We start from the raw sequence: 26,830 nt of genomic DNA on the forward strand, positions 1-26,830 counted from the left end.
AGTCAGACATGACTGAGTGACTAACACTTTCTTTTCTCTTAGAAAGGTGGTTTAAAACCATGGCTGTGTGTTAAAATCTCCTCCAGGTGATTCTAAAAAATCCTAATGCCTGAACCTCACCCCAGACTATTCAAATCCAAGTCTGTGGGGGGTAGGATGCAGGTATTTATAACTTTTTAGAGCTCTGCTGGTGACTCTGATGTGCATCCAGAGTTAGAACCACTAGTGTAGAAGAAAAAAGCTGTTTTCATCCAACCAGCTGATAAAAACCATGAATGGGTTCATCCCAGAAGGGCCAACAGGTAAGGTACATAAGGACCCTCACACGGGCCGGCTATGCTGAACTCAGCCTCCTGCGAGAGTAGCTCCTACGCTTTGTCGGTTCCAACAGAGCAGCAAGAAAAAAAGAAACCAGACCAGAGTGGAAAGCATTTTCAAACTTTATTTACAACTGTCACAGTGACAAAAAGTAGTTTGAAAAAAAAAAAAAAATGCTAGTTTCTCCCTGAGCCTCAAAAAAGAACAGATAGAAGTTACAGGAGGTTCATCTTACAACAGGCATTTTTACTGAAATACTAGGGTTGGGTTTTTTTTTTTCCCCCAATAGGATCAGTTAGAAATACACACAAGTTACTTTAAAAAAAAAAAAAAGAGGAGGCCAGACAGGAGCTCAGCCACTTGTTCAAGAGCAGCTGGGTCCCCACAGCAGGCTCACCGCTGAGGGTCCTGACTTAAGCTGTCAGCCCCTGGCCTGCTCAGACTCCATGTGGTCATACAAAGGGATCTAGCGACCAGCAAAAAATAATAAACCACCCCCATAAACACACATATACACAAAGCAGATTTGTTATGCAGTTTACAAGCACGTTCCCATCACACGGCAAGACTGGAACAGATGATACAGGGGAGCATGAGACGGGGACACAGAAACACGGGATTTTCAAAGGCAAGACCCCATCCACGGAGGGAGTCATGGGATGAGAACTGCAGCTGTGAGGGGTGAGAGGAATGGGGAAAGGCTCCCTGCGGCTGAAACAGGAGGAGATGGAGGAGGAGAGGGAGAACGAGAGAGAGAAAGAGAGAGAGAGAGATGCTCCCTCGCAGGGCCGGCTGCAGGCCTCTCCCACTTGCCCAAGGAGCTGGAAGAAGTTATTGCCATCGGTGTATGCAACATGAACAGACAACACAGAGGGTGGGGGCGGAGGGGCGAGGGGATGAGCATCGGCTGCCCAGAACCAAGTCCTGCTGATACAAGTAGCCACGCTGGTCCTCCCGCCCCAGCGTTCCCCAGAGCCACACTAACCTTGAGGTATTAAGTACAAGTCTACACGCATGTCCCAACCAAAAGGGCTCAGCCTGGACGGCCTGGGGCCCTCAGGGGACGAGGTGGGTGCCTCAATCGGCTGCGTTCAGCCCCAGGGAGGGACTTGAGCTCACTTCTTGGCTGCACAGTCCTGCTCTGAGATAGAGATGTGTGAAGGGTTTCGTCCTGTAATCTCTGCAGCTCCAGATGGCTCTTAACTATGATAAGAAGCTCTAAGTCCAGGTTAGCTTTCTCTGCAACTATAGCCCTCGTTGAGGAAAGGGATGCAGCTCCCTCCCCACGCCACCCACCTTCTGCATCCAGGAACACCAAGGAAGAAGCCCAGGATCTCATGACACCCTTGAGTTTCAAATTCCATCCCCAGGCTGCCTGTCACCGCCATCCACAACTCCCAGGTTCTGCCAGCTCTCAGGACCTGCCTTAATGCTCACTTCCCAATGAGAAACAGAGAAAGTCTCCCCTGCTGGCCACTCAGCCCCCACCAGAAAAAGAAGCCAAGATCCCACATGGGAGGGGGTACTGCGGCTGGTCAGGCTGGCTCGAACCCACAGCGGGGCTAGCAGCCACCCAAATGGCTGTGCTAGGGCTGGGAGGGTGGGGGTCAGGAGGAGGAAGGGCCAGCCCTGGGGGAAGGCCCTGCCATGCTGTGCCTCCACCCAGAGGGAGAGCGAGTCTGGGGAGAGCAGCGGGGGACGGACCTCGGTGTCCAAGCATCTATCTCAGCCCTCCAACAAGGGCGGGAAAGGCCCTTGCTATTTCCAAGAGGCTAGGGTGGGGGGCAAAGAGGATAATCAGGGGAACGCTCAAAAGTGCAGCCTCTTAAAAAACCTCCAGATCACAGCGGGCAGGTGCACCTGCCAGGGCCCGAGGGGAGGGTCTGGAGAAGGAACCAGGAGACTTTTCTCTTTCCCGGCATCACCTCCGGCTGGCTCTGCAGGAAGCCAGGCTCCATGGCTCTCCTTCAGCTGCCTCCCATTACAGACCAACACACCCAAAATAAAAACAAAGGTGGGCAGTGGGCAAAACTAGAGAGAGAGATGAAGACTTTGCGGGGTGATGTCTCAGTGTCTCAGTAGCCAGTGTGCTGCTGGGTCCATCCTTCCTGGCCGCACTTCTCTGCTCGATGTTTTCTCTCAAATGTGTATTTTCTCTTTCATCTCCCATTTGTTTTTCTTGCCCCAGACGCCCTCCCCCGGAGCCCACTGGAGTCCCAGGGCTGCCCCCAGCCCGCCTGAGTTCAGATAATGATCTCCAAGACGCCCACCTCCCCGCACCCCACCCCTGCTCTAAGAAGCTTCCTTTCTCAAAGGCCTGGCACGTAGTCGCAGAGGGCTCCGCTGCTCGACATCTCAAAAAAGGAAAAGAAAAGAAAAGAAAACCAACTCAGTGATTTGCAGGTGCAGAACGGAAGCCATCATCTGGCGTGTGCAGAACTGCAGTGCCTCACACACGCTCTCCTTCCATGGTAGTGGGAAAGAACACAGTTCAGGTACAGAGGCTGTCTGGTGTGACCCCGAGGGAGCTGGCGTGGACTCTACTGCTCCTTGTTTTCACTCGCTGTCTCTTCACAGTTGTCCTGCGCATCCTCCTGGACCAAGAACTCCTCGGGGGGCCACCGAAGCTCCCCACTCTCCACCTCCCCCTCTGTGGGCTCCACCACGATGGACGGCAGACGGTCCTTCAGTTTGCAGCAGCGGTCAAAGTCTGATGGGTCAGGGAAGATCTGAAATAAAAGCAGAGAACCCAGTCACGTTCACGTGCAGGACTGAGCCCCCACTGTACACCAGGGACCATGCTATGCCCTGGGAACACCGGGGAGCATCAGGCAGGGGCCAGGGAGCAAACTCCAGGGCAACAGAGGCAATCAGCCCTCAGCCGACTAATCCTGAAGCTGAAGGCTTTCGTGGCAGTGCTACCAAAATTGGTGTTTGTCCTTTTTGGTTTTGTTTTCAGATAAAAGAACTCGAGAACACGTCCTCCACAGTAAGTCACATCTCCAATTGTGCCAAGCATTTTAACTGTAAGTCCAATGCATACAACAGGTGCCACAACAGCAAGTTCCTCCCAGGATAATGATCAGCTCTTGATGTGAGCCAGATACCAGGTATTTTATGTAGGTCATTTGCACCCAACACAGTGCAAAGGTGCTGCTAATGCCACTCAGGAGATACCTGGAGAAGGAGGGTGCCCAAACCATTCACTCTAGACATGTGCAGTGGCAGAAAGGCATTCAAACCCAAGTCTGTTTGACTCTCAAGTCCATGCCCAATACCACCTGCCCCTTAAGGAGACGGGTTCTAATCTCACTACAGCTGTGAAGTTGAAGTCAAATCAGAGTTGAATGCATGGTCCCAGATACGGGCACGTGGGAACACAATCCCAGGCTCCTTTTCCACTTGTGAACAACCCCTGGCTCCTTGACAGCAAAGAGATCAAACCAGTCCATCCTAAAGGAAATCAACCCTGAATATTCATTGGAAGGACTGACGCTGAAGCTGAAGCTCCAATACTTTGGCCACCTGATGTGAAGAACTGACTCACTGGAAAAGACCCTGATGCTGGGAAAGATTGAGGGCAGAAGGAGGAGGGAGTGACAGTGGATGAGATAGTTAGATGGCATCACTGACTCAATGGACTTGAGTTTGAGCAAACTCCAGGAGATAGTGAAGGACAGGGAAGCCTGGCATGCTGCAGTTCGTGGGGTTCCAAAGAGTTGGACAAGGCTGAGCGACTGAACAATACCCACCTTGACAATTCTATACCTGAAAGAGTCTACTTCTCTTTCCAAAGTCCTGTCCACAAGGTTCCTTTTTCTAAGCCTACTGTGTGTCTTGCCCAGAGCCAGGGGAAACCCTAAACTAGGCTATAAAATCCAGGCTCTGTAGCTTCCCTTTGCACATGCTGCCCTGTGACTACAGATGACCCAATTCTTTGCCCAGCAGCTTAAGTGCTTAATCCCAAGGGCTGCTGGTCCCCTGCCACACACAGCCCTCGGGGACACACCAGAGAGCTGGAGAGAAGAGACTGTCTGTTGGGCTGTTGGGCTGTTGGGGCTTACAGAATCACATAGCACCTATAAGATCATCTTTTCCCAACCTGTCCTTTTAATAGATACAGAAACTGAGGCCCAGAGGGGTCAGGAGACTTGCTTAGGGTCACACAGCTTGTTCATGGCAAAAGAAAACAAAGTGAAACAAGGAGGGGGTAGAGACACATTTGAAGAGAACCTGGGGGCTCCCTGTGCCTTGGAGGTACTAAAAGGGCTCTCCTAGAACCTCAGGCCTTCCCAACTTCTGGGCTGTGATGAGGGTGTTCAGTCTTACTGCACCGGACCCCAGGAAGTGTGGTCCCCTGACCATGTCAAGGGGCCACGTGGGGCTTCTGGGAATCATGGGCCTCAACACAACCTCCCCAATCCCTGCAGACGAGTGATTATTAACCATTTATCCAATAAAGCCCTATTGCTGGGGATTAAGTCTTAAGCCAGCTGCACAACCAAGCATCATTAAAGATTTAATGAGGCTTATAAAAAGTATCCTAATGGCAGCCAGGAGGAAAACAAGGAAGGGAGGGGCTCAGCTGGGGGTGGTGGTGAAGGGAGGCCTGGGGAAAGATGACCCCACCACAGGCTTCCTCTTCCCGAGGCAGCCAGCCCTGTAGGTCTGGCCCTGGACTGGGCTGTGCACTAGACTGCAGTGCCGAGCAGGGAGGAGGTCATGGGGCTTATTCGGGTCCCTCCTGGCTTCTCTCATGTGGAGCTGGAGCCCCTCCCTGCGAGGGGGAACCAGATGCCTTTCCAAGCACAAGCCTTGGGCGTGAGTGAGGGGAACCCCACAAGTGGAAAGTATGCTATGGTTTAACAAAGCTCTTTCAGACATCACCTGCCTTAGGCCTTACTGCCACCACATCACATACCACACCCCCCACCAGGAGCAGAGAGACCCTGGGACTCTGAGGGCTACAAGGAAGAGCCAGGATTCAAACCAGATCTGCTGTTTTCAGCACCTGCATCTTCTGAACAATGAATGGATGCCACTGAGCCAACATGCCCATTTCCTGGAACGCTGAGCAGGGATGGTGGGTAAGACCCTGGGCTTTAATGGCCCATCTGGCAGTTCAGGCCCCAAGATGACCATCTGGGCAGACAGGTCCAGAAGATGAACTGTCAAGTCTGGACAGTTGTTCTACATCTTCAAGGACAGAGCTGCGAAATATCTGGAGGGGATGGACACCAGGCCCAGGACAGCCCTGGACCTCTGCCTCTACCCTCTGACCTCAAGCCTGGGGCTGTACCTATGCTGCGACTCCCCAGCTGAGAGAGGTGGTGACCGGCTTCTCATTACAGTCGCCTATACTGAGGAAAAGCTGAAGGGACACGCAGCTGCAAGGCTAGCAAAAGGAAGCCTAGCAAGAGGAGGACAACAAGGAAAGGGCATGTGGTGGAGAGCAGGTGACTTTGTTCTGAGCTGGGAGGGGGTCTCTCATCAAAACTAGGGAAAATGTGAAGATAAGGATGATGCTGCTGATGATGGAAGATACGGCAGGCACATTTGCTGAGCCGAATCGCAGATCACAATAATCCTCTGAAGTATGCAGTGGTGTGATCACTATTTATAGATGAGAAAACTGAAGCACACAGAGGGCAACTGACTCACTCAAGGCCACAGAGCTAGGAAGTGGCTGAACGGGGACCCAAACTCAGACCCACAGGACTTCAAAAGAGGCACCCATTTGATAACACAAAGGGTCAAGCCACAGACCCCAGGTTCTATGTCCTTGACATCACTTGTCCAACCCTACCTAACCAAGACCTCTCAACCACCTGGGCCTGAGTTTCTCCATTTAAGAAGTGAAGTGGCCTCTGGTCTTACTAGATGGATACAAATCCTGGGCAAATACAAAGATGATCAAATGCTTTGAGGACATATGTTAAATTCAAATTGGAATGTCCTCTTTGGAACAGCTGGTACTCTTTGGACTATGGTAAGTATTCAACCTCCAAGCAAGAGGAAGAAATACTAACACAATAATTAAAATAACTCCAAACAATTTCATACCAGGAGCTGCACAATTAAGTCTTTAAAGTCCTTGGGGGAAGTCTGAGCATTGAACTTCTGATACTGCTTAGTTGCCAGAGAACTTTGCTCCCTGAATTGCTCAGAGCAGGCGCCATGGAAAAAAAAAAATTAACAAAGCCTGTTAATTACTTAAAAAAAAAATCACTATAATAATCTAACCTTCCCATCAGAGATTATATTTTATTATCAGATAATACCAATTTATGTCTCTGAAAATTGTAGCTGTCTCCAAAGACAAACAGGACGCACCCAGAACCAAACAGCTTCTCATTTCCTCACATCCAGACAGAAAGCCTTGCAAAGCATAGCTGAGTATTTTGCCAGTACAATCTTATCTCTGACAGCTGCCTAAGAGGCTGACCCCAAGGAGGTCAAGATTTTTCCACTAAGTCATGCTTTTTAATCATCTAGGCAGCAGAAAAATGAGAGGTTGCAACGGCAATTTGATGGGGTGGGGAAGGCAGTGGAAAAAAGGACTCAAGTCAGACTTGCCAAGCACATGACAGGTAGGGCTGGGGCGGCAGGCCAGGCCAGCATGCTGTTTGCCTTCAGGAACTGGCAAGGGATAAACCAGTTGCCCCTGTTCCAGAAAGAAAAGGCTTCTGGCTAAACCTCTTACCCCAAAGCGCCCCTTCTCCCTGGACTGGAGAAAGGGGGAAAACTCCTTTTCTCTTCTCTCTGCAGCAAAGGCACCCTCTAAGAAGTCTGGAAAGGACTATGGGGAGGCTCTGAGAGGTACTTCCCACCCTCACCCTCCAGGCAGGACAGGTCAAGACACATCCCTCACAGCTGGAATTCTCTCAGCCCTGCCCCTTGCTCGGTCCACCAAGACTACACTCTACAACAAGCTGTCCCCTTGGCTGCCAAGGCCGGTGACTTGGATGAAACTAAGAGACACCAAGTTCCCTTCTTTGCACATGAAGTCTTGGCGATCACAGGCACCAAGAACATCCCAGGCCCCACCTGTCTCACTGTGGAGGAACAGCAGGCATTCCAAACTTGATAATGGTGAACTTCATAAGGGACATTTCTTCAAAGGCATCCTTTGCCGGGTGGCCTCCAATCCCAACAGGCTCTGACATTTTGGGAACTCAAATGAGTTCACTCGAAAGGTCAGAGAAGTTTTAGGACCTTCAAGGAACAAACGATCTGCGAGCTGTACTTTGGATGCTGGAATTTTTGCCTGTGTATATCGGAGCTGTCTAATAGGACAGTATATTGGAATATGTTTTCCACAATAATGGAAATGTTTTTACTCTCACTGTCCAATGGCACCAGCCACATGTGGCTCTTAGGCACTTAAATTGAGGCTAAGTGTTTAAAATTTCCTTTAATTTTTATTAATATAAACATATGAAATATGTAAAGTCAAGTAAATATAAATTGCTACACAAGTAAATGGTTAAATATGAGGACAGTGGAAGTAGGACTGTCCGGGAAAGCTCAGGATGTTTGGCTGATGGGCCAACACGGGCTGCCTCAGAGCAGGGAAATCTGGGGTTGAAGGTGAGCTCCTGGAGATGAGGAATTAGTCAGCAGGCTTTTGTTGAAAGTATAAAAGTTGCCGGTCAGACGGCTCCCATTTCACCCACGCAAGAGAACTGAAAGGTAATACCCAAGCTCCAAAGGCCCAAAATTTGGGGGCCTAGCTATCAACTGTCTGCCTCTAAGCCAGGTGACCTAAACCTGGCTGCCTCTGGGGTGGGACAGGAGAGAGATGCCTGGCACCGAGGATGGAAAATGTGAGTGATTTTGGTTGGAGCAGCTCCCCCTCCCCTCCGCCACCCCACCATGTACACTCATCCCTCAGCCATCACCGCGACAAACAACCACAACCCGAGCTGGCCACAAACAGGGCGGAGGGCTTGGCAAAGAGTTGAAAGATGCTAATAAGGGAAAGTGGACACCAGCAAGTAGAGGAGATGAAAGGTGGTTAACTAGACACAAAGGGGTAATTACCAGTTCTGCAAGCTGAGATCCAGGGAGCTTGGCCATCCAGTTCCTCTTTGCTGGAGAGGAATAGAAGGAAGAGGCATGCTGGGGTGGGAGGGGAAGGATGGGAGGTGGGATAGAGCCTGAGATGAATAACCAGGTGGCTCTCCGAGGCTCCAAGAGGGATCTGCCTGAGCATCCAAAACCACACAGTGAGCCTCCTCCCTCCCTGAAGAGGGGGAAAAAAAAAATCAACCTCAAACCTGCGATGGAAAATTTCCACTCCCGCAGGTAGACCAGGAGTCTGAAAGATCTGGCTTTTCCCTAGTCCCTGAATCTTATTATCTCTATGACTGGGGTCAAGTCATTTTAATTTCCCTGAGCCTCAGCTACCTCCCAAGTAAAATGAGGAAGGAGTTCCCACTCTTACAGTATTGTTGGAAGGATTACATGATGCTTCAGATTGAGTGCCAGCATGGTACCCAATAGGCTCAAAGATGTGGAGGCCCACCCCCCTCCTTTCCTTATTTATAAATTGGGATTAATGCTCATTCCCATCTTTCAGGGCTTTGGAGAGAACTAAATACAGGTATGTGCGAACATATTGTAAATTTAAAATTTTAACATATCTGTAAATTTTAAATTCCTAATGATGGTTCTTATTAGGTAAAGCTGGGGTCCCCAGGGAACATTTACATTGAGGAAAGTCTGTGGCTGTGTCTTGGGACAGAAGGAAATCAGCAGCACTCCTGGGCTTGTGCTCACAAATTCTAGGCAAGGTTCTCTGGAGAAATGGTTGTGACTTCATCACTTCCTCCCCAGTGCCTCTCTGTTCCCAGGGCATGAGTTAGGCCAGCTGGAATGAAAGCCACTGCCTGGTCCAGATCCTGGCCTTTCAGTGGAAGCCCCTGCAGCTAGAAGTCTCCTGATTAAGCATCCTTCCCTCCCTCCCCCAGCCTACTCCCAGGTCCTGCTGCCCAGGTTTCTTATTTTTCCTGGAGAACAACAATGGATTGGCCTTGTGTGTTTATTCCTCCCTAGGAGGGGCTGGTTTATAACAATGGGCAGATCTCTACCAGCATCCTGCTCTGCCAAAGGCTGAGTGAATGAGAGGCAGCTAATTAAAAAAAAAAAAGTACACCCTGCTTCATCATCACTTGCATTTTACTGACTTTTCAAAGTGAAATGTGGCCGGTTAAGAACATAAAGAATTAGAGCTTAGGGGCACAGTGGCCACTGATGGATGCAGGGAACAAGGAAGAACAATCTCCCATTTCCACTGGGATGCTTGTGACGTCATTCTCCATCCTTGAGACGTACCTCGCTCGAATCTCCCCCGGACAGGGTTATGGAATATCCACCTCACCCTCTCCTACACTTCCCTGGTGACTCTAATCCTAAAGGAGACTTGAGTAGAGATTCGGGGCTTCATAACAACTATTGGATCTTCTTCCTTTGGATTAAAGATGCTTAAGCCTCTACCCTTGAAACTTAAAAGAAAAGGAAATCCTCTGGATAAACACCATCTTTCATAAACATCTCTCCAACACACACCCATCCTGCAAGTCAAGAGTTCCAAATTCCAATTAATTAGCACTAATTGCTGCTGATAATTCTGGATCCAGTGAGCTGATGGGGCTTTTGGAATATTAAAGAATGTCTCTCAAAGTTCCCCAGGGTGGTAAGAAAACACTGCAGCTATCTTGCATAGGATAATTTCACATACCCACATCCTATGGTGTATAGCGTTATTGCCCTTTGAAAAGAAGACAAGCTTCTCAGTCATCTCAGAGTTGGGGAATGGCCTCTCTGTCTCTCCCATTTGTTCTACCCAAGTGTCCCACAGCCACACACCCCCTTTCTCAGAAAGCCCAGACTGAAAGGGCTGCTGTCTCCAACCATTTCCTCAATCTTTGTTTTAGAGACAAAAATCTTGAATATTTGGCCTGGTCCCATAGCCTTCCCATTCTTGTCTGGGGCTCTGCTACTACATGGCTTCCAAACTCATCATTGGATGGAAACAACTTTCAGGTCTCCAAGGACTTTCTTACAGCCCAGCTCCAGGGCCTCTGCTTGGCCTTCAGTCATCATCACCACCTTTGCAGCACACTACAAAGCCAGTCTGCTTCAGGACTCACTCTCTCCTGATTCTCATGATCTTGCTCGGGTTTGCCTGACCTGTCTAACGTCACCTTCCCTGTGCCCTCTCTGGACTCAGTATCCCCCCAGGTTTTTCTCTGGACTCAAGGCAGCTTTCTGGCTTCAACTACCCATCTTAGACTGAGGATTCCCCAATCCATGGCTATCCATCTCTTTCCACAATCTGTGAAAAGTGTCCACTTGGACGACATCCATCACTTCCCACTCACCTTTTCCCAAAGTGAGGTCATCAGCTAATGTATGTCTTTAAAAGTTTTCTGCCCCCTCCCAAACAGGAAGCTTGATAGTAGGTCCAATAAAAGAGATCTGGAGATTTTAGTTGATCATAACTACAGTGTTGATGCAAAAACATTGAAAGAAACAGGGCTATGTTCTCAGAGGTCTGCTCCTCTCATGGAGCTCTTCTACACTATCTGCACTGAGATGCCCTGCTGCGGCCCTCTGGTCTCTGTTCAGTCTAGAGCTGCTGCTGCGTCGCCTCAGTCGTGTCCGACTCTGTGCGACCCCGTAGATGGCAGCCCACCAGGCTCCCCTGTCTTTGGGATTCTCCAGGCAAGAACACTGGAGTGGGTTGCCATAGTCTAGAGCAGTGGTTCTCAAAGCTCAATTCCTCAGGTCCTTTTAGGGAGAGAGTGTCCATGGAGTTAAAATACTTTCTTCATAATACTAAGATGTTATTTGCCTTTTTGCTCATGTTGATACCTGCACTAATGGTATGAAAAGCAACAATGAAATTGCTGGTACGGGTGGCTCCAATGGTAAACAATCTGCCTGCAATGCGGAGACCTGGGTTCGATCCCTGGGTCAGGAAGATCCCTTGGAGAAGGAAGTGGCTATCCACTCCAGTATTCTAAGCCTGTAGAATTCCTTGGGCAGAGGAGCATGGCAGGCTGTAAGTCCATGGAGTTGCAAAGAGTTGGACACAACTGAGTGACTAATACTAATTACGATGCAAGAATTAATGATGGCAGTAGCAGCAAACTAGTAGTCAATGTATTCTTCACTGCCCCCCACTCACAATGAAAACAAAATTCTCCATGTCCTTGATGAAGCAGTAAAGATTAATTTTTATTAAATATTGATTTTTTAAGTACATGTTTTTTAATACACTATGCAAAGTCGCTTCAGTCGTGTCCGACTCTGTGCGACCCCATAGACGGCAGCCCACCAGGCTCCCCCGTCCCTGGGATTCTCCAGGCAAGAACACTGGAGTGGGTTGCCATTTCCTTCTCCAATGCATGAAAGTGAAAAGTGAAAGTGAAGTCACTCAGTTGTGTCCAACTCTTAGCGACCCCATGGACTGCAGCCTACCAGGCTCCTCCATCTCTGGGACCCTCCAGGCAAGAGCACCGGAGTGGGGTACCATTGCAAAGTTGGAATACAATATTTCTGGTGCGTGTCAGAGCACAACAGTTGTCTCGCAGAAAAACACTTATGGGATTGAGTTGCAAGCTGAACTAGCTACTTTTTTCCATGGAACACCATTTCAGTTGAAAGAATTATTGACCAACAAACCATGGTTATTCAGGCTTGGATATCTGGCAGACATAAGACTGGTATTTCAAAGAAAATGTCTGATGATGTTTGTTACCAATGGTAAAAACTGAGGTCTCAAGTAAAAATTAGAATTTTGGAAAACTTGTATCAGCCATCATAAGCTAGACAGTTTCCTATCACTTGAAGAATTTCTGATGAGACCAGTGGAGATATTAACTAATGTGATTTTTTTAATATTATATAACAAAATATATTAACATTTGGAAGATCTGCATAACTTGATGAACCTATATTTTCCAAATGATCAGTACATCAGGTTGTGAAACCAAGCATGGGTAAAAGAGTCATTCAACGTGCAAGATAGGCTAATGAATTTTATGTAAAAGTACAGAAAGTTCACTGATAAGGTTTCAGATTCCACATTACCACTAACCTTCAAGAAACTACCACTTATTCAGTTTTGCCAAAATATCAAAGAAAAATATATGAAAAGGCTATTAAAGTATTTCTTCCTTTTCTAAGTACATATCTGCAAAGGCCAGATTTCTTTCACTGACTTCAATCAACACATATCAAATCACAATAAATTGAAGGCTTTAGCTGTTTTCTGTTAAGCTGGATATCAAACAGATTTGCAAAAAAATGTGAACACTTTTCTTTGTTTTAGAAAGTATATTTACTTTTATTAAAATCATTAGTTATATTAATTAATGGTTTTAATTGTTATTTTAAAGGAATTAATAAATAATAAAAAAATTTTAAACACTCTCTTAATGTCAAAAGATATAACCCACATAAACAAATGTATCTCTGGGGGTCCTAAATAATTTTTAGGAATGTCAAAGAGACTAGGATTAAAAAGTTTGAAAGCCAATGGCCTAGAGAAAAAAATACCTTCATAAAGATGACTGTATAAGTCAAGGTTGAAGGATAATAGGTTTTAAAACTGGAAAAGACTTGAGGGGAACACAAAATGTACCTTCCAATAATTGAAAGGCTGACATGAACTCTAAGAGAGAGAAGATTTTTTTTAACTCCAGGGGCCAACTAAGATTAGGATGGAGGACTTCACCTCATTATATAACATTTTATCAGAAATGATAGAATCAACTCTCTCCATGACACATGGGGAAGGCAAGGCCCAAAGAGATGCTGGGAGTCACCTGAGATGATGTACAGTAGCAAAGCCAAGCTTAGAAACCAGTTGTCCAGATTCATAGTCTAAAACCCTGCTATAATGAGAGGTTCTGAGCTCCATATCACTAACAGTGTCCAAAGAACACGTGGGTGACCCAATGTCATGCTACTGGCATTTGAGTGCATCCCCACATCTGACAGAGACTGGTCCAAGTCTCAAAGGCGGTCCAGCCTCCCGCACTCCATCAGAGATGCTTTTATCCCAAGGAGAATATCTGTATCCACGATCTCCAAATATGGTATATACTTTGAAAGAATTTTGAAAAATTGTCTCCTTTCACACCTTTTAAAACTAACACCTAAAAGTTTTGCTATATTATAAACACCACCATTTTAAAATAAAACTTTTATGCTACTCTTTTAAATGTGTTCTCAATGGCTTATAAACACCATAGCAACTTGATAGCAACCATCACCTATTTAAAAAAACCTCATGAACAAGCTCTTAAGTCAAATCATATTCCTTTCCCTACTTGAAAATGTACATCCATTCTACTGCTCTATAGAAGTTTATCTTAATATATTTTCCTGTTTGAAAGTTTTTAGTCATTAATTTTTTCATACTTCTCAGGAATAATATGTCTTTATTGCATATAAAGTGACTTGTAATGTTTTTATGTCCTGTGACCTTAAGGTTTTAAAAAAACAAAATTCTGGATTGTCTTATTGCAGCTAATAGTATATAAGTGATCAATAAATATACCACAAATAATTATTAAAGACAAAGGCAATTTTTCATTGGTTTCCTATAGACAAGTGGGACTTATGAAGCTTTTTAGACAGTAACATTTTTAAATGGTCCATTTGTTGATGCCCTTAAAGTTTCTACACGCTGGGGAAGCACCTTAAAAGATTTAAGGTGGTGAGAAGCAGGTCCTCTTACAAAGAGGATGGAGGGCAATCTTGACCAGAAGGGTAGGAAAAGAAAACTGGTGAGATCTGTCTTTAGGAAATACAGTTTTACAGAGCAACAGAGGGAAGCCAAAGATGTGGAAACTGATTTTTCCCCAAATGCTCTCTGCTGTCACATCCCTCGGAAAGTTTCTGTGAACCCCAGGGCCAGCTGTCCTCTGGTTTTAACACTTTGCTGAAACAAGACGTGGTGTATACACAGAACATTTATTAAGAAGTAATTTGGCATTAAAACCTCCAATATTAGGGTGCCAAGGAAAACAGCCAAAAATATTTCTGATATGGCTTTAACTGCTGTATCCAAGGGGCCAAATGAAAACACACACACACACAGAGAAATCATAATTTAGTATTAACTGATCTTTAAGAATGCTTCCATCTAAGAGTATATCTTCAGCTCTGGAGGAAAACAATTCCTTCATGGTGACAACAATGACACCAGCCACAGAAGTCAGGCTCCACCATTGTTACTCTTTCCTGTCCACACACACTGTGGCTCAATTATATTTTTTTATTTACTCGCTTGTCTAAAACGTATTAAAAAAAAAAGTTCTATCATTACATAAATGGGAAACTAGTATTACTTATCATAGATGGTAACCATAAAATACACTAACACTTTCAAAGTTTGTCTGTATAACACACACTAACTGTAAACCACCAGGCATATGGGGGCCCCACTGGAATGTTGGTCTAGGCTATTTACCTGTTGCAAAGAACCAGGAGTCTTGCAGTGTTGTTGGATGGAAGGCCCTTGAACACTGGCCCAAGACTTCTATTATGTTCAGATCGACTTCTAAGAGCCCAGTGTATCCTTGATTCCAGGGAAGCTATATTTCTTTTTTCGACTTTTATATTGAAATATAGCTGATTAACAATGTCGTGACAGTTTCAGGTAGACAGCAAATGGACTCAGCCACACATATACATGTATCCATTCTCCCCCAAACTCCTCTCCGATCCAGGCTGCCACATAATGTTGAGCAGAGTAGGGGAAGCAATATTTCTAAACCATGACCATTCCATGAGCCAGACCTGAAACCCCAGGAAAACCCAGAGGGTTCAGGGGACTAAACATGGATCTGTTCAACCTTCATTGGTCTCCAAGCCAAGGCAACTTCCCCAGTGTTCCTCAAGGTCACACAGTGCTCCAACGTCCTTAACAAAGGAGATGAATAGGGGAATCGCCAACTCACATACATTCATAAACCATAAAGCATGTCAACATATCCACTATAGGACAAGAATGTCGCTGGCTATTTTAGAATGCTAGCTAAATGGTGTCTAAACATCATTCACTGCTATCATCTCTGCTCAAAATAAGCAATTAATAAACTAGAGGAAGATGTACAGCATCTCTCAAACACTTTAAAATAATCAAACACCTTTCTGACTCTCTCCACAAAGCCCCACCATCATCCTACTTGTATAGAGTTTATACCCCCAGAGATTCTATTTGCTAAAGCTTTCAATGCTGGGAGCTGGGATATTATAATAAGCTCATTTGTTTTCTGTTTTTAAGGTAATATATAATCAAGAAACTTAATGATGTTGAATCTCTTTGATTCAGTAATTCTATTTCCAGGAATTTCTGGAAACGAATCAGACCTGTTTAGAGATTTGTGTAAAATTATGTTCAAAGCAGTGCTCTCTGTAAGAACAAAATATACCACAACCTAAACATTCAGTAATAACTGGTACATAACACAATGAAATGTCATTTTACAAAGAAAACCAAATGACAGGAACATAGTCACAATATCATACAAAATGAAAAAGGACTCACTAGAGTCACTCTAGCACACACAGTATTTCCTCAATTTTATCTTTTAATAAAAATAAATATAAAACTAGAAGTAAACATACCACAATGTTTCAATGATAGGAATGTGGGCATTTAAAATTTCCTTTGTACTTCTCTGTATTTCTCTAAATTTCTAGAAGGAATTAGTATCACCTTCATAAATTATAACACACACACAGACACTGTTACACCTTTTGACTCGGAAATTCTACTTCTAAGACCCTATTCTAAGAAATAATATAAACTACAAATATAGATTTATATATAAAATTATATATAAATTATCATATTATTTATAAAATAAAAATGCATACAATCTAAAAAAACTAAACAATTGGAGAACGGTAAAAGAAATAATGTTGTAACTTTATAATAAAATATCATAGCTATTAAAATGCTGGCTTTGAGGCATTAAGATAAGTTATGATACTGTGATGCTGATGACTTACATACCATTAAGTGAAAAAGCAGAACACAATTCAGTATCTTGAGCACATAAAAATACAAGTGCCATGGAAAAGAAAGGAAAAGATGCTAAAATGCTAACAGTTGCAATTTATGCATTGTCAGATTACGGTGACTTGGAAAAAGAACTTTAAAGAAGAAAATAAAAATTCCACAATGGGCATGTGTTACTTTAAAAATTTGAAAAGTAAGCATAAGAATAATAAAATATATACTTCACCAGTGAAAATGTGACATTACTCAAAAAGGGGGGAAGGAAAAGAAAGTTTTCCTACAGTTACAGAATTCTGATCTAAAATAACTGCTATTAACATTCTGCCATCTGCCATTTTGGTCATAAGTGAGTGTGTAAGTGTGCTTATGTGTGTGAGAGTTCATGTAAGTGGATGCGAATGTGTGTGTGTGCATGCACGTGCACTCGTGTAGGCATCTCAGGCTTAGTCCCTGGGAATCAGCGGCTAAGCCTGGTGCTACCCACACACACTCGCCTGCTGAAAAATTAGAGCTGACACATAGGGCTGTGTCTGGAGAAAATGTTTAGGAATTTGGGAAAATCAAGGATTCCTCTCAAATCCAGAAATGTCTCAAGCTCTACAAAGTAAAGACAGAAGATGAATTCAAGGCAAACTAATTCTGCCTGGGAACCACCTTCAGGTTCAAGTTAGGAGAAAGTCAGACCTAGAGACATCCCCCCACACACACACTGGACTGAGGTTTGTGACTGCTCTCCTTGCTCAGGGCAATTCTCCTGATGGTGAGCGATCTGGAACCTTCCTTCCTATTGGCTCCAATACAATCCCTGGCTGAGTTATAGACAGTGAGTGTCACTTCAGCTAAATGTTTGAGTGTTTCTTCTATACAGTTTATGTAAAAGGAGCTTCTCACAGTGCAAGGCAATTAATTCTAGCTGAGAGGGGGCTGAGAGAGCTCCCAAACTCCCCTTGAGGTTAAAACAGTCCGGAGCAACTTTTGGCAAATTTTAATTCTTTTTCTAAGACAGGTCTGTGCAACAAAGGGCTCTCCTTCAGTCAAGGAGTGAGGAGTAGACACCAGATTTGATTGACTGATAAAGATCCTCCTGAGCTGGGCTCAGGGACAAGGGAAGGCAGGTGGCAAGATGAGAGATGGCCGAGGGGACCCCACAGCTATGAGACTGCAAAGGAGCGAAGCCCGGGAAGCTCTGATCCCCGTGTGAATGAAGGCCTGTCTTCATCCTGAGAGGATTATTTTAGGACTTGGGCCTGAGAGATCATTTTAGGACATTCACTAGACACCCAGGAATAGCTCTTGGCTCCAGTCACAAGATTTGCCACCCAAACTCATCCCTTTTCCTCATGGTACAATCGTCCTCTCTATCCAACCTGGGAGACTAGGTCAGCGTAGAGAAAAATGCTGATCCTATGAGAACCCACGTCATGGGGTGGCCAAGTGGAGAGAGAATTCTCAGCTCAGGAAAGGGAGAGAAAAAGGGGCCAATCAATCACACAGAATCCAGTAAACAACGATTTGCCGGACTCTGCGCCCGGCTCTGTGGGAACAAAGAGCCGTCTAAGACACAGACCCTGGGCCTGGAGAGTGATGGACACACCACCGCTTGAGAGGCCTCAGGCCTAACACAGGCCCTTTGAGAGAAGGCCGGGTTGTATGGCTCCAGTGTGTGTCACGTTGGCTGGGGAAGTGAAGCAAGCTTGTTCTCTCCCTGGCGGTGCTACAGACTCACTGTTGTGACCACGGTGTGTGCGTTGTGGGGGGAGCCCCCGTGGGAATAAGTCCAGCCCTCTGCAGGCTCTCACCCAGGGGCATTCCAAAACAGTGAATGCCGTGTGTGTGTGTGTGTGTGTGTGTGTGTGTGTGAAGGCCTTGGGCATGGAAGGAAGGTGCTGGATCCCCCACACAAAGTAGACATGACCTGAACACTGACGTGACCTGGGCGCTGGCTCAGAAAGAGGCAGCACGTGCAGATGCAGGCCCAGTGCTGCTGAAAGAAATAGACCCCTCTGCTTCCTCTGCTTGTGGCTCTAGCTGCCTTGTTCTGCCTCATGTTCTTATGAATTGTACCAAGCAGGGAGTGGAGTGGATGGGGTAGGGATCGGAGAGAGAAAACGTGCTGGGATTCCAGGAATATGTCATGTTCATGGCTGGACGTCTCTTGCCAAGTGCTTTGGAATTTCAGCTTTATGTCCCTCCAGGGACAACTGAGGCTTTTTAAGTCTGATGTGAAAGATGATTTGCTGGTGACCAGGGGACTTCTGTGTGCCTGCTCAGCCAGGGCTCCCCAACTCCTGAGAACCACGTGGGGTTACTGCAGCTGGGGTTAACCAATGAGACAGGGGCGCCAGGAGGAGGAGACAAAGGGGGCTGATGACATACCTGCCGTGGCTTTGTGAGCAGCGGCTTGAGGGAAAGAGAGCAGAGACAGATGCAGAAACCCCAGCCCGTCATGGATTTCCACACCTGCACTTACACAGGAGGGAACAGGAGAGCCAGGCTCGGGGGTCTCATCAAGGAAGGCTCAGTAGACAGGTGAGTGAAGAGCAAGCGTTTCTGAGCTGCTGTCTGATTGTAGAGGTTCAGCTGAGCCTGCTCTTTGAGACAGGAGTTGCTGCTTCTGATGAAGAGTGAGGATGGGGAGAAAAGGGAGTTGGCAAAATGCTTGCCTTAGAGATGGAGAAGACAGAGAAGGTCTGTCCCAGGAGGGGCCAGGTCTCAGCCAGCCTGGTGCTTCAGACCTGTCCTATTGCAGAGCTGAAAGAGAGGCTCAGACTGCAAGAAGCAAGTGACAGGACTGTGGCAGGAAAAGGTCACCCATCACTGTCCCTCCTCCCTGTCCTACAAAAGTCAGGACATCCCTCCCTCCCGTCTCGGGAAACGCAGGGGAAGATGCAGGAAAGCTCTCAGCGCTGAGGATCAAAGGGAAAGCCCAGAACATGAGGCACTGTGGTGCATACAGAATTAGTGCTCTAGTCCACAGCACATTCTCCCTGGCTTCCCTGAGAAAGAGGGGAGTCCGCTGCTCCTCTTCTTGGTGGGTGGACATCAAATGGTAGGAGAATGAGACCAAGAACAGCAGGAGGAATACAGGTGGCCAGGGAAGGAAAGTGTGCTGATCAGAGCTTCCCTGGTGGCTCAGAGGTTAAAGTGTCTGCCTGCAATGCGGGAGACCCAGGTTCGATCCCTGGGTCGGGAAGATCCCCTGGAGAAGGAAATGGCAACCCACTCCAGAACTCTTGCCTGGAGGATCCCATGGAGGGAGGAGCCTGGTAGGCTACAGTCCATGGGGTCGCAAAGATCTGGACACGACTGAATGACTTCACTTCACTCTAGGAAGGATAAAAGTTATCAGATCTTGGTCCAGTTGCTTGAGAGGGGACAAATTTAAATGAAGACCGAAGAGCCAAATCTCTCTCTAGAACTCAGCAAGGGGGATTAAAAACTGCAGAAGCCTCAGCAAGCTGTGCTGGGGAAGCCGGGCGGCCAGGCCGAAATGCACAGCCTTTGGGTTGCAGCAACATCCATGACCAGAGGCGAACGCCCAGGATCCTATTCAGGGCCCAGACCAACTCAGGCACAACACAGAAGAAGACCCGGTCAGAAAGGCCTTCCAAAATGTCACAATCAGTGGGGTTGTGGGGTGCCTGCAAGGCAGCCACTGACCTGCTTCCCTGAATTAGAGAAAGTAGGAAGGCATGAGGCAAACATCCCTATTCATCTATCCATTGGGCCAGAGAACAAGAAGCTGACAGATGCAGTGTGGGGAGGGAGCTGCAGCCCAGCAGGACAGATCCCCATCCTCCTTCTGGAGACCCTCCCACTCAGCCCCCTGTGTGCTGGCCACCACTTACATCCCTGTCCAAAATGCACTCTACTTTCTATTAACTGTCACTCACCCACCTGGGAGGGTGTCATAATTCATGCCAAGTGAGACAGCAGATGTGGCCTGCACATATTGAATTGACTCTCTAAGTAAATGTTAAGATAAAACAGAGTATTGGCTCTGTCAATTTTTATACGTGCTCATAAAACAGCACTGACTCCCCAAGCACAAGAGATAGGGCTTCCCCAAATCTCTTAGGGGATAAAAAGACATCTGTCTGAGCCTGTATAGGGGATGCGGGTTTGATTCTTGGATGGGGAAGGGTGCCTGGAGGAGGAAACAGCAACCCACTTCAGTATTCTTGCCTGGAGAATCCACATGGACAGAGGAGCCTGGTGGGCTACAGTCCATGGGGTCGCAAAGCATCAGACATGACTGAGCAGACAGAGATTTGAGGCTGAGGAGGCCCTTTAAAAATTCTAAAGCAAAAGTGCAGGTGAGCAGCTTTAGAATCAAGAGACTCAATTTTACTGAAACTACCACCATTCACTTAGCACCTGCTTTGTCAAGGCCCCAAGCCAGCAGGCACCTCAGGTTGGGGAGGGCTCCTGCAAGGGTGATGGCTGATAGGCACAAAGAGGGAATAAGGCATCCTCTGGTCTTAGAGACCTGGGCAGGGAGAAGGTCAGGCAGGACCACGGCAGCATCTTTTAAGCTCAAATGCCACAGGCGCTCGAGAAGAAAGATGCCACATCTGGGGCAGAGAAATCAGCAAAGCTTCGTTCGGGGAGGTCTGGAAGGTGGGGGGAACAACTGACAAATTCCAGTGTGCCTATTTATTTTACGACCTTATTTCAAGGTCAAACCACAAGTCTGAGATTCTGTTTCAACTGCTAAGTCGGGATTGATGTCTCCATCCCACTTTTAGTTCCTGGGAAAAGCAGGTCGCAGTAAAAGCCATGTACTATTATTACCCTCAGGAAGAATGCCAAGAACAGAGCTCAAAGCTCTGCTGCCCCCAGATCCAAGTCCAGCCTGAGCGTGTACACTGGACAGACCCCGGCCAGTCCCCAGAGCTCTGGTGGGAATGTGTTTAATTGGATAGCAGTGGCTTTGAGTGGGCCCAGAGAATACCAGTTATATGACAATTGTCAGACCAACCTGCTGCAGAGCCCTGAGCTTGGCCCAAACAGGGGCAAGCCAAAGGAGCTACAAAATTAGAGATGGAAGTGTTCTCTCAAAGTCCTAATTTTCTTTCAAGGCCGCAGTCTGACTTTCTCCTCCCAAGCCTTCCCACTGCCACACATCCCCACATTGACCATAGCTTTCCAGTTGTTCCACCAGATGGCCTGTATTCCAGTTATGTGCATGTTGGTCTCCCCCATAAGCCCTGGACCCTCCTCATAATGCCCAGCATAGCATGTTACATACAGCAAGTGTTCAATAAATGCTGATTGGTTGAAGATAACCACTGCTCCCCTCTCTCTTCTCCAGGAAGACCTTTCTGAAATCTTGTGAAGGACTGCACTGGAGTTCAAGGTAAGATATTTTGGAACTGGGCAGTAGTCTGCTTCAAGGTAGCAGGAACAGATCTCCTGAGAGGCTGTGAAAACTGGGCCCTCAGTCTAGCACCACAAGGGAAGATCTGAGGGCCCTTTGCTTAGGCAGCATCGAGTTATCTCAGGAGCCCAGAGGCAATTTTATTTTCCTCCAGCCCACAGCAGCCCCACTTGAGCTGTCCTCACCCAGCACCACAGCACCTTCCTCTGTCATTACCTACTCTATCCCTCAGATTCAACAGAGTAACCTGAAGGTCAAGAAAACGGCCCTGCAGGACCTGGCCCTTTATCCTGGGATGTATTCAAAAGGAGAATATAGAAAGCACACATGAGACATACTGACAACTGTGCCTGGAAAGGTTCTGTGATGGAAATCTGAAACCCAGAACGAATCAAACAAACAAAAAAACCCCTCACCTGTAACCACAAAGAGATTCAGTCTGATTCAGTGACTTGGAAACTGGTATCCAAAAACACCCCAGCCAGTGGGTCAGGAAACTTCTGCCCTCCCACCGGCTATGGGGCCTTCAGTTGTCTCTCTCAGACCCACTCTGAGGGTAGAAAGTAGAAAACCAACCAGGAAAGGGTATTTCCCCCCCAACCCCAAACCCCCTCCAGCCACCTGAAGACTTCTTTCCAGCCAACAGAAGAGGCTTGGCCATGTTGACACAACAAAGGGGGCCTCCTTGAACCTTCCAAGTGTGTCTGAGGAGACTCTTGCTGTCACCTGCCAAATTACCTTAGCCAACCTCAGCTTTCATCTCAGCTCTCTTTGATCACCCTCCCTCCATCACACACACCCAGCTTTCTGTGTTCTCTTTCTTCACAAAAGCAAACCTAGAATGGTTCTAAGGAGTGACTAGCCAGAGCAAAGTCTCAATTCTAGGCAAGAACCAACCCTAAGGCACAGACATATGACGCACCAGAAGAGCAAGGCTTTGGAATTCGAGACCCAAGTCATCTACTCAGTCTGAGCCTGTTTCCTCATCTGTGAAACAGAACAATAATTCCCACCTCAGAGCTATGGTCAAGACTGAACAAGCACTGTTTGTAAAGTGCATGGCCCATAGCGGCGTTCAGTTAGTATCTGCTGAATGAGCCCACTGCACCCCATTCATTTTCCCCGTTCAGCCACGCCACATAGTTTCCAAGATCTTCTCTTAAAAACAGACTCTTTCCTCCCCCATATGTAATGACCGAGGCACTCTTCTCAGAAATCTGAAAACAGTTCACTGCCCTGACAGTGAAGGCAATGGCTCCCCACTCCAGTACTCTTGCCTGGAAAATCCCATGGACGGAGGAGCCTGGTAGGCTGCAGTTCATGGGGTCGTTAAGAGTCAGACACGACTGAGCGACTTCTCTTTCACTTTTCACTATTGGAGGCAATAGCAACCCACTCCAGTGTTCTTGCCTGGAGAATCCCAGGGACGAGGAGCCTGGTGGGCTGCTGTCTATGGGGTTGCACAGCGTTGGACACGACTAAAGCGACTTAGCAGCAGCAGCAGCCCTGACGGTATCTGAAGGTCTCTGTAGTGGGCCAGGCGCAGTGGAAAGCATATGGTAGGCCAGAAAGAGCATGGGACTGAGAATCTGAAGGCGTTACTCAGACCACTCTTTTGGTCCTTATATATTCTGGATCCACCACACAGGATAATCTATGTGCTAGATCCGGGCAATCACATCCTTGAGAGAACTACCCTTTGGGGAAAGGTCTCTTCAACTCTAAGTTTGAACACTAACCCTGTTGGAATCAGTTGGTCACCCATCAACCAGAGGAAGAGAGCAGCATTTGACACAGCAATTCCTCCACCAGACCACCCTTCTTCATAAGATGCCTCTCACAGCAATGTTACTACTGCCCAAGGCTTGCCTGGGGAGGGAAATTCTAGTCTGAACTGATTGCACAAATCACCTCCCCTTTGCCACCATAAAGGGAAGAGTTAACAGCAGCCAGGATGACTAAGAACTGGCTCATGCTTTCTGAACGCTTACTGTGTCCCAGGTACTGTGACTGCCTTATCCATGTTATTTCATCATGTTGAATCTTCACAATTCTATGAGGTAAGAACAACTGTTGTCCCATTTTACAGATGAAGAAATTGAGGCTTATTGGCATTCGGGAACTTTCTCAAGGGCACATAGATCTTACAAACAGCACTGGGATACAGAACAAAGTCTACCACCAGCCCCAGCAAAAGCCACTAGGCTCTAAGAAGCCAGAAGGGAGCCTGTACTGAACTCACCTGGTAGGAAAGGCCATCCTTTCGGGGGTTGAGGCCAATTTCTTCCATGGATGGGGTGTTCATCATCACTTCAGTCATCTCGGCCGATCTCAGATAGTCAGGGCTGCCAAGAAACCCAGAACAAAAGTCAACAAACATACACACTTTCACATTCCTCCTCTCGTGCCTTCTGCTGTTAAATCAGGAAACTGTCTGGAAGGAGGATGAGAGGTGTTCAAAACAGAACTCGCAGAAAAACAAGCTCATACCCTGAGGAAGTGCCTTACATGCCCAGAGCATCAGGGCTCTCAAAAAAGCCCATTGTCTGAAAACCACTCTGGCAAACCTCCTCTTTCCTCCTCTCTCCTGTACTAGTCCCCACTGGCACAAAATGACTCCGAATTTTCTTTTAAGTGACAGAACTAGAAAAAAACCCAAAACAGTAAGTAGTGGAGGCCATCTGTCTATATTAAAACCAATTCAACCCGTCTCTATTGAAAACGAACACTGCTATTACATAATGATAACAGGCCAACCTCAGGGAAACCAAGTCCAATATGCTGCCTTCCTAAATTTCTATGTCTCTCTAGTGTTCCTTTTTGCAAAATGCCCCACATAAAGCCCCAAGGGGTCAGCTTTCCCCAAGCTTCACATCTGCCATCCAAGCCCCTTCTCTAGCCCTTGCCACAGCAGCTGAAAGCTCACAGCTTGAAAAACATCCCCTGGATTAAAAGCCTTAAGGATGCCCAGACTCTGATTGCAAAGGAAATTTCCAGAGGGGCCAAGTTGGCCCACCAATGGCTGACATGTGAAAGTGCTTTGTACTCTGTAAGCAGGATACAAGTGTTCCATTATCCTCACACAAGCCATGGGCACGTACAGGGTACCGAATGTGTAATGCCAACGTACTCGCTACACAACACAACATTTTCACCATCATGCCTTTATACATTGTTAAAAATAAAAATTAGGGTAGGCTTTAGAAAGACCACAGCTAAGGAAACAGGGGTACCAAACTCATCTTCATTTTACAGTTTCTACATAGCATAGAAATGGCACTGGATTTGGAAACAAAAGCAATAGGTTCTGGTCCCAGCAAAGCCACTCAAGTGCTGTGTGATTCTGAACAAGTCATACAACCTCTCTGAGCCACAGGTGCCCTGTTAGTTACCATGATACTAATGCAGAGCTCACAGTTTTCACAGTTATGCTCACAATGCTCCAAGGGTGAGGGGGTGGAGCACTACAAACCATGAAATGCTAATCAACTGTAAAGTGAGACCCAACCTTAATCTCTCAGGGGACAATAACCCTGATGGGCCTTGACACACATCTTGGTGAGTTTTGAGTGGTCAGGGGAACACAGCTTCCAACGGCCTTGCGAGTCTAACCCATTTGGTACCTGGAGGTAGGAAGGAAGGGGCCTTCTGCAGGAGGGCACAGCAAGCCTCAGGGTGAAGGAATTTCCACTCTGTTTTGAGAATGCAGTCTCTTTTCTAAACAGGCAGGCTGGGTTGAGGGAGGGGAGACTAAGAGAGGATGCTAGGCTTCCGGGCAAGTCTGAGGTCAGGGACTAGGACTCCCAAGTCAGTTTCCACCTAGGCTCGGGAAAGGCTATTGCCCACACGACTCTCGCCGGGCTCTCAGCCTGATGTCCCGGCGTTCACTCCTCCCGGCGCGGGGCCGAAAAGTTGGAGCAAGAAGCATGAACTTTCCGGTTTCTGAGCTGAGCAGGACTGCGCGGAGCTGGAGCCTGCGGGGCCGGGCTCTCTGCGCCCGCACCTGAGAGCGCGCTCGGGGCCACCAGCGCTCGCCCCCTGACCGCTCTTCCTCTTCTCAGCGCAGGAAGGAAGCAACAGCCGGCACGCAAGTCCCAGCGGCCAGGGGCTAGCTCTTCAACCAGCCGGGCGCCCAGGACGCATCCCTCCCAGCCCCGATCTCAGGTCGGGTGCAAACCTCCGCCTCCCTCTGCCCGGCCCGGGCAGCACTAGGACCCCCAGGCGAGCCTGGGGGGAGGGCGGCTCCTCTCCAGCCTCGGCCCCCAGAAAGGCGCGTCGGGTTTAGGGGCTGTGGAGAGGAAAAGGGATCGAGAGGTGTAGCAAGTGATTGTGCGGCTGCTTGTGGCTTCAGTCGAGTTCCGTGTGGAGAGGGCGTTTTCCCCACCCCTCGGAGCTCTGCAAACGCGGCCGCTGCACCAGCTCAGCCTGGCGGCCGCGGGCCTCGACGCCAAGACTTGCATGCAACAAAAAGGAAAAGGGGAGGGGCCGGGGAGAGCTGGAGCCCCCTGCGCCAGGCCGGGCGCGCGCCTCCTGCAGCCCTCCGCAGAGAGGGGGGTTTTATTAGCCAGGTTCAGCCCTGACCTCTGGTTCTTCTTCCACCCCACCACGACCGTAAACACACCCTCCCAGCCGTCACTTAAGTGAAGGCTGCGAGTTCACTTCCTTTGTCTGGATGCTCTCAGCACCACCACCCCCACCCCCATCTAGGCAACCTTGACTTTGACTCCTGCACGGGCTTGGGCGGATGGTTAGTGCCCGGTGCCGGCGCGCCGCCCGCTGCCCTCGCAACCCAGCCGGTACGAGCAGGCGCCCCGGGGCCCAGCAGCCACGGCCGCGAGACGGATGCCCGCCGAGAGCGCAGAAGATACTCACCAGTGAATGGGGAAATAAACAGACATGAAGTCCTAGGGGAGCCTGACCCACGCCCTTGTGATTTAAACACGGTCACTGCGTCCCGGGTAAGGATGTCAGGGGCGCAGAGAGGGGCGGCAGGCTGCCGGGCGCGGGCACTAGGCGTTCGCTGGTCCGCCTCCGGTAGACAGCCCCGACAGCAGCGATGTCGGCAGGGCAGACGAGCTCGCGGCCCC

General features: G+C 47.7%; 1 protein-coding gene across 1 annotated transcript; it reads right to left on the bottom strand.

Moving 5' to 3' along the window:
- Nucleotides 1–422: 422 nt before the first annotated feature.
- Nucleotides 423–26,830, bottom strand: LBH (LBH regulator of WNT signaling pathway). Its single transcript, NM_001099152.2, has 3 exons — nucleotides 26,616–26,830; nucleotides 23,986–24,088; nucleotides 423–3,047 (listed from the first exon to the last, which is right to left on the bottom strand). The coding sequence occupies exons 1-3, from the start codon at nucleotides 26,639–26,641 to the stop codon at nucleotides 2,859–2,861; spliced, it is 318 nt and encodes a 105-aa protein (NP_001092622.1). The 5' UTR covers nucleotides 26,642–26,830; the 3' UTR covers nucleotides 423–2,858.

The sequence above is a fragment of the Bos taurus genome, chromosome 11, assembly GCF_002263795.3.
Source record: "Bos taurus isolate L1 Dominette 01449 registration number 42190680 breed Hereford chromosome 11, ARS-UCD2.0, whole genome shotgun sequence".
Taxonomy (NCBI): domain Eukaryota; kingdom Metazoa; phylum Chordata; class Mammalia; order Artiodactyla; family Bovidae; genus Bos; species Bos taurus.

Excerpts from the sequence above, each read along its gene's own strand:
- LBH (NM_001099152.2), bottom strand. The coding sequence starts at position 26,641 with ATGTCTGTTTATTTCCCCATTCACTG. Across the intron at positions 24,089-26,615 it reads GTTTATTTCCCCATTCACTG|CCCTGACTATCTGAGATCGG; the intron begins GTGAGTATCTTC and ends GTTTCTTGGCAG. Across the intron at positions 3,048-23,985 it reads AGGATGGCCTTTCCTACCAG|ATCTTCCCTGACCCATCAGA; the intron begins GTGAGTTCAGTA and ends CTTTTATTTCAG.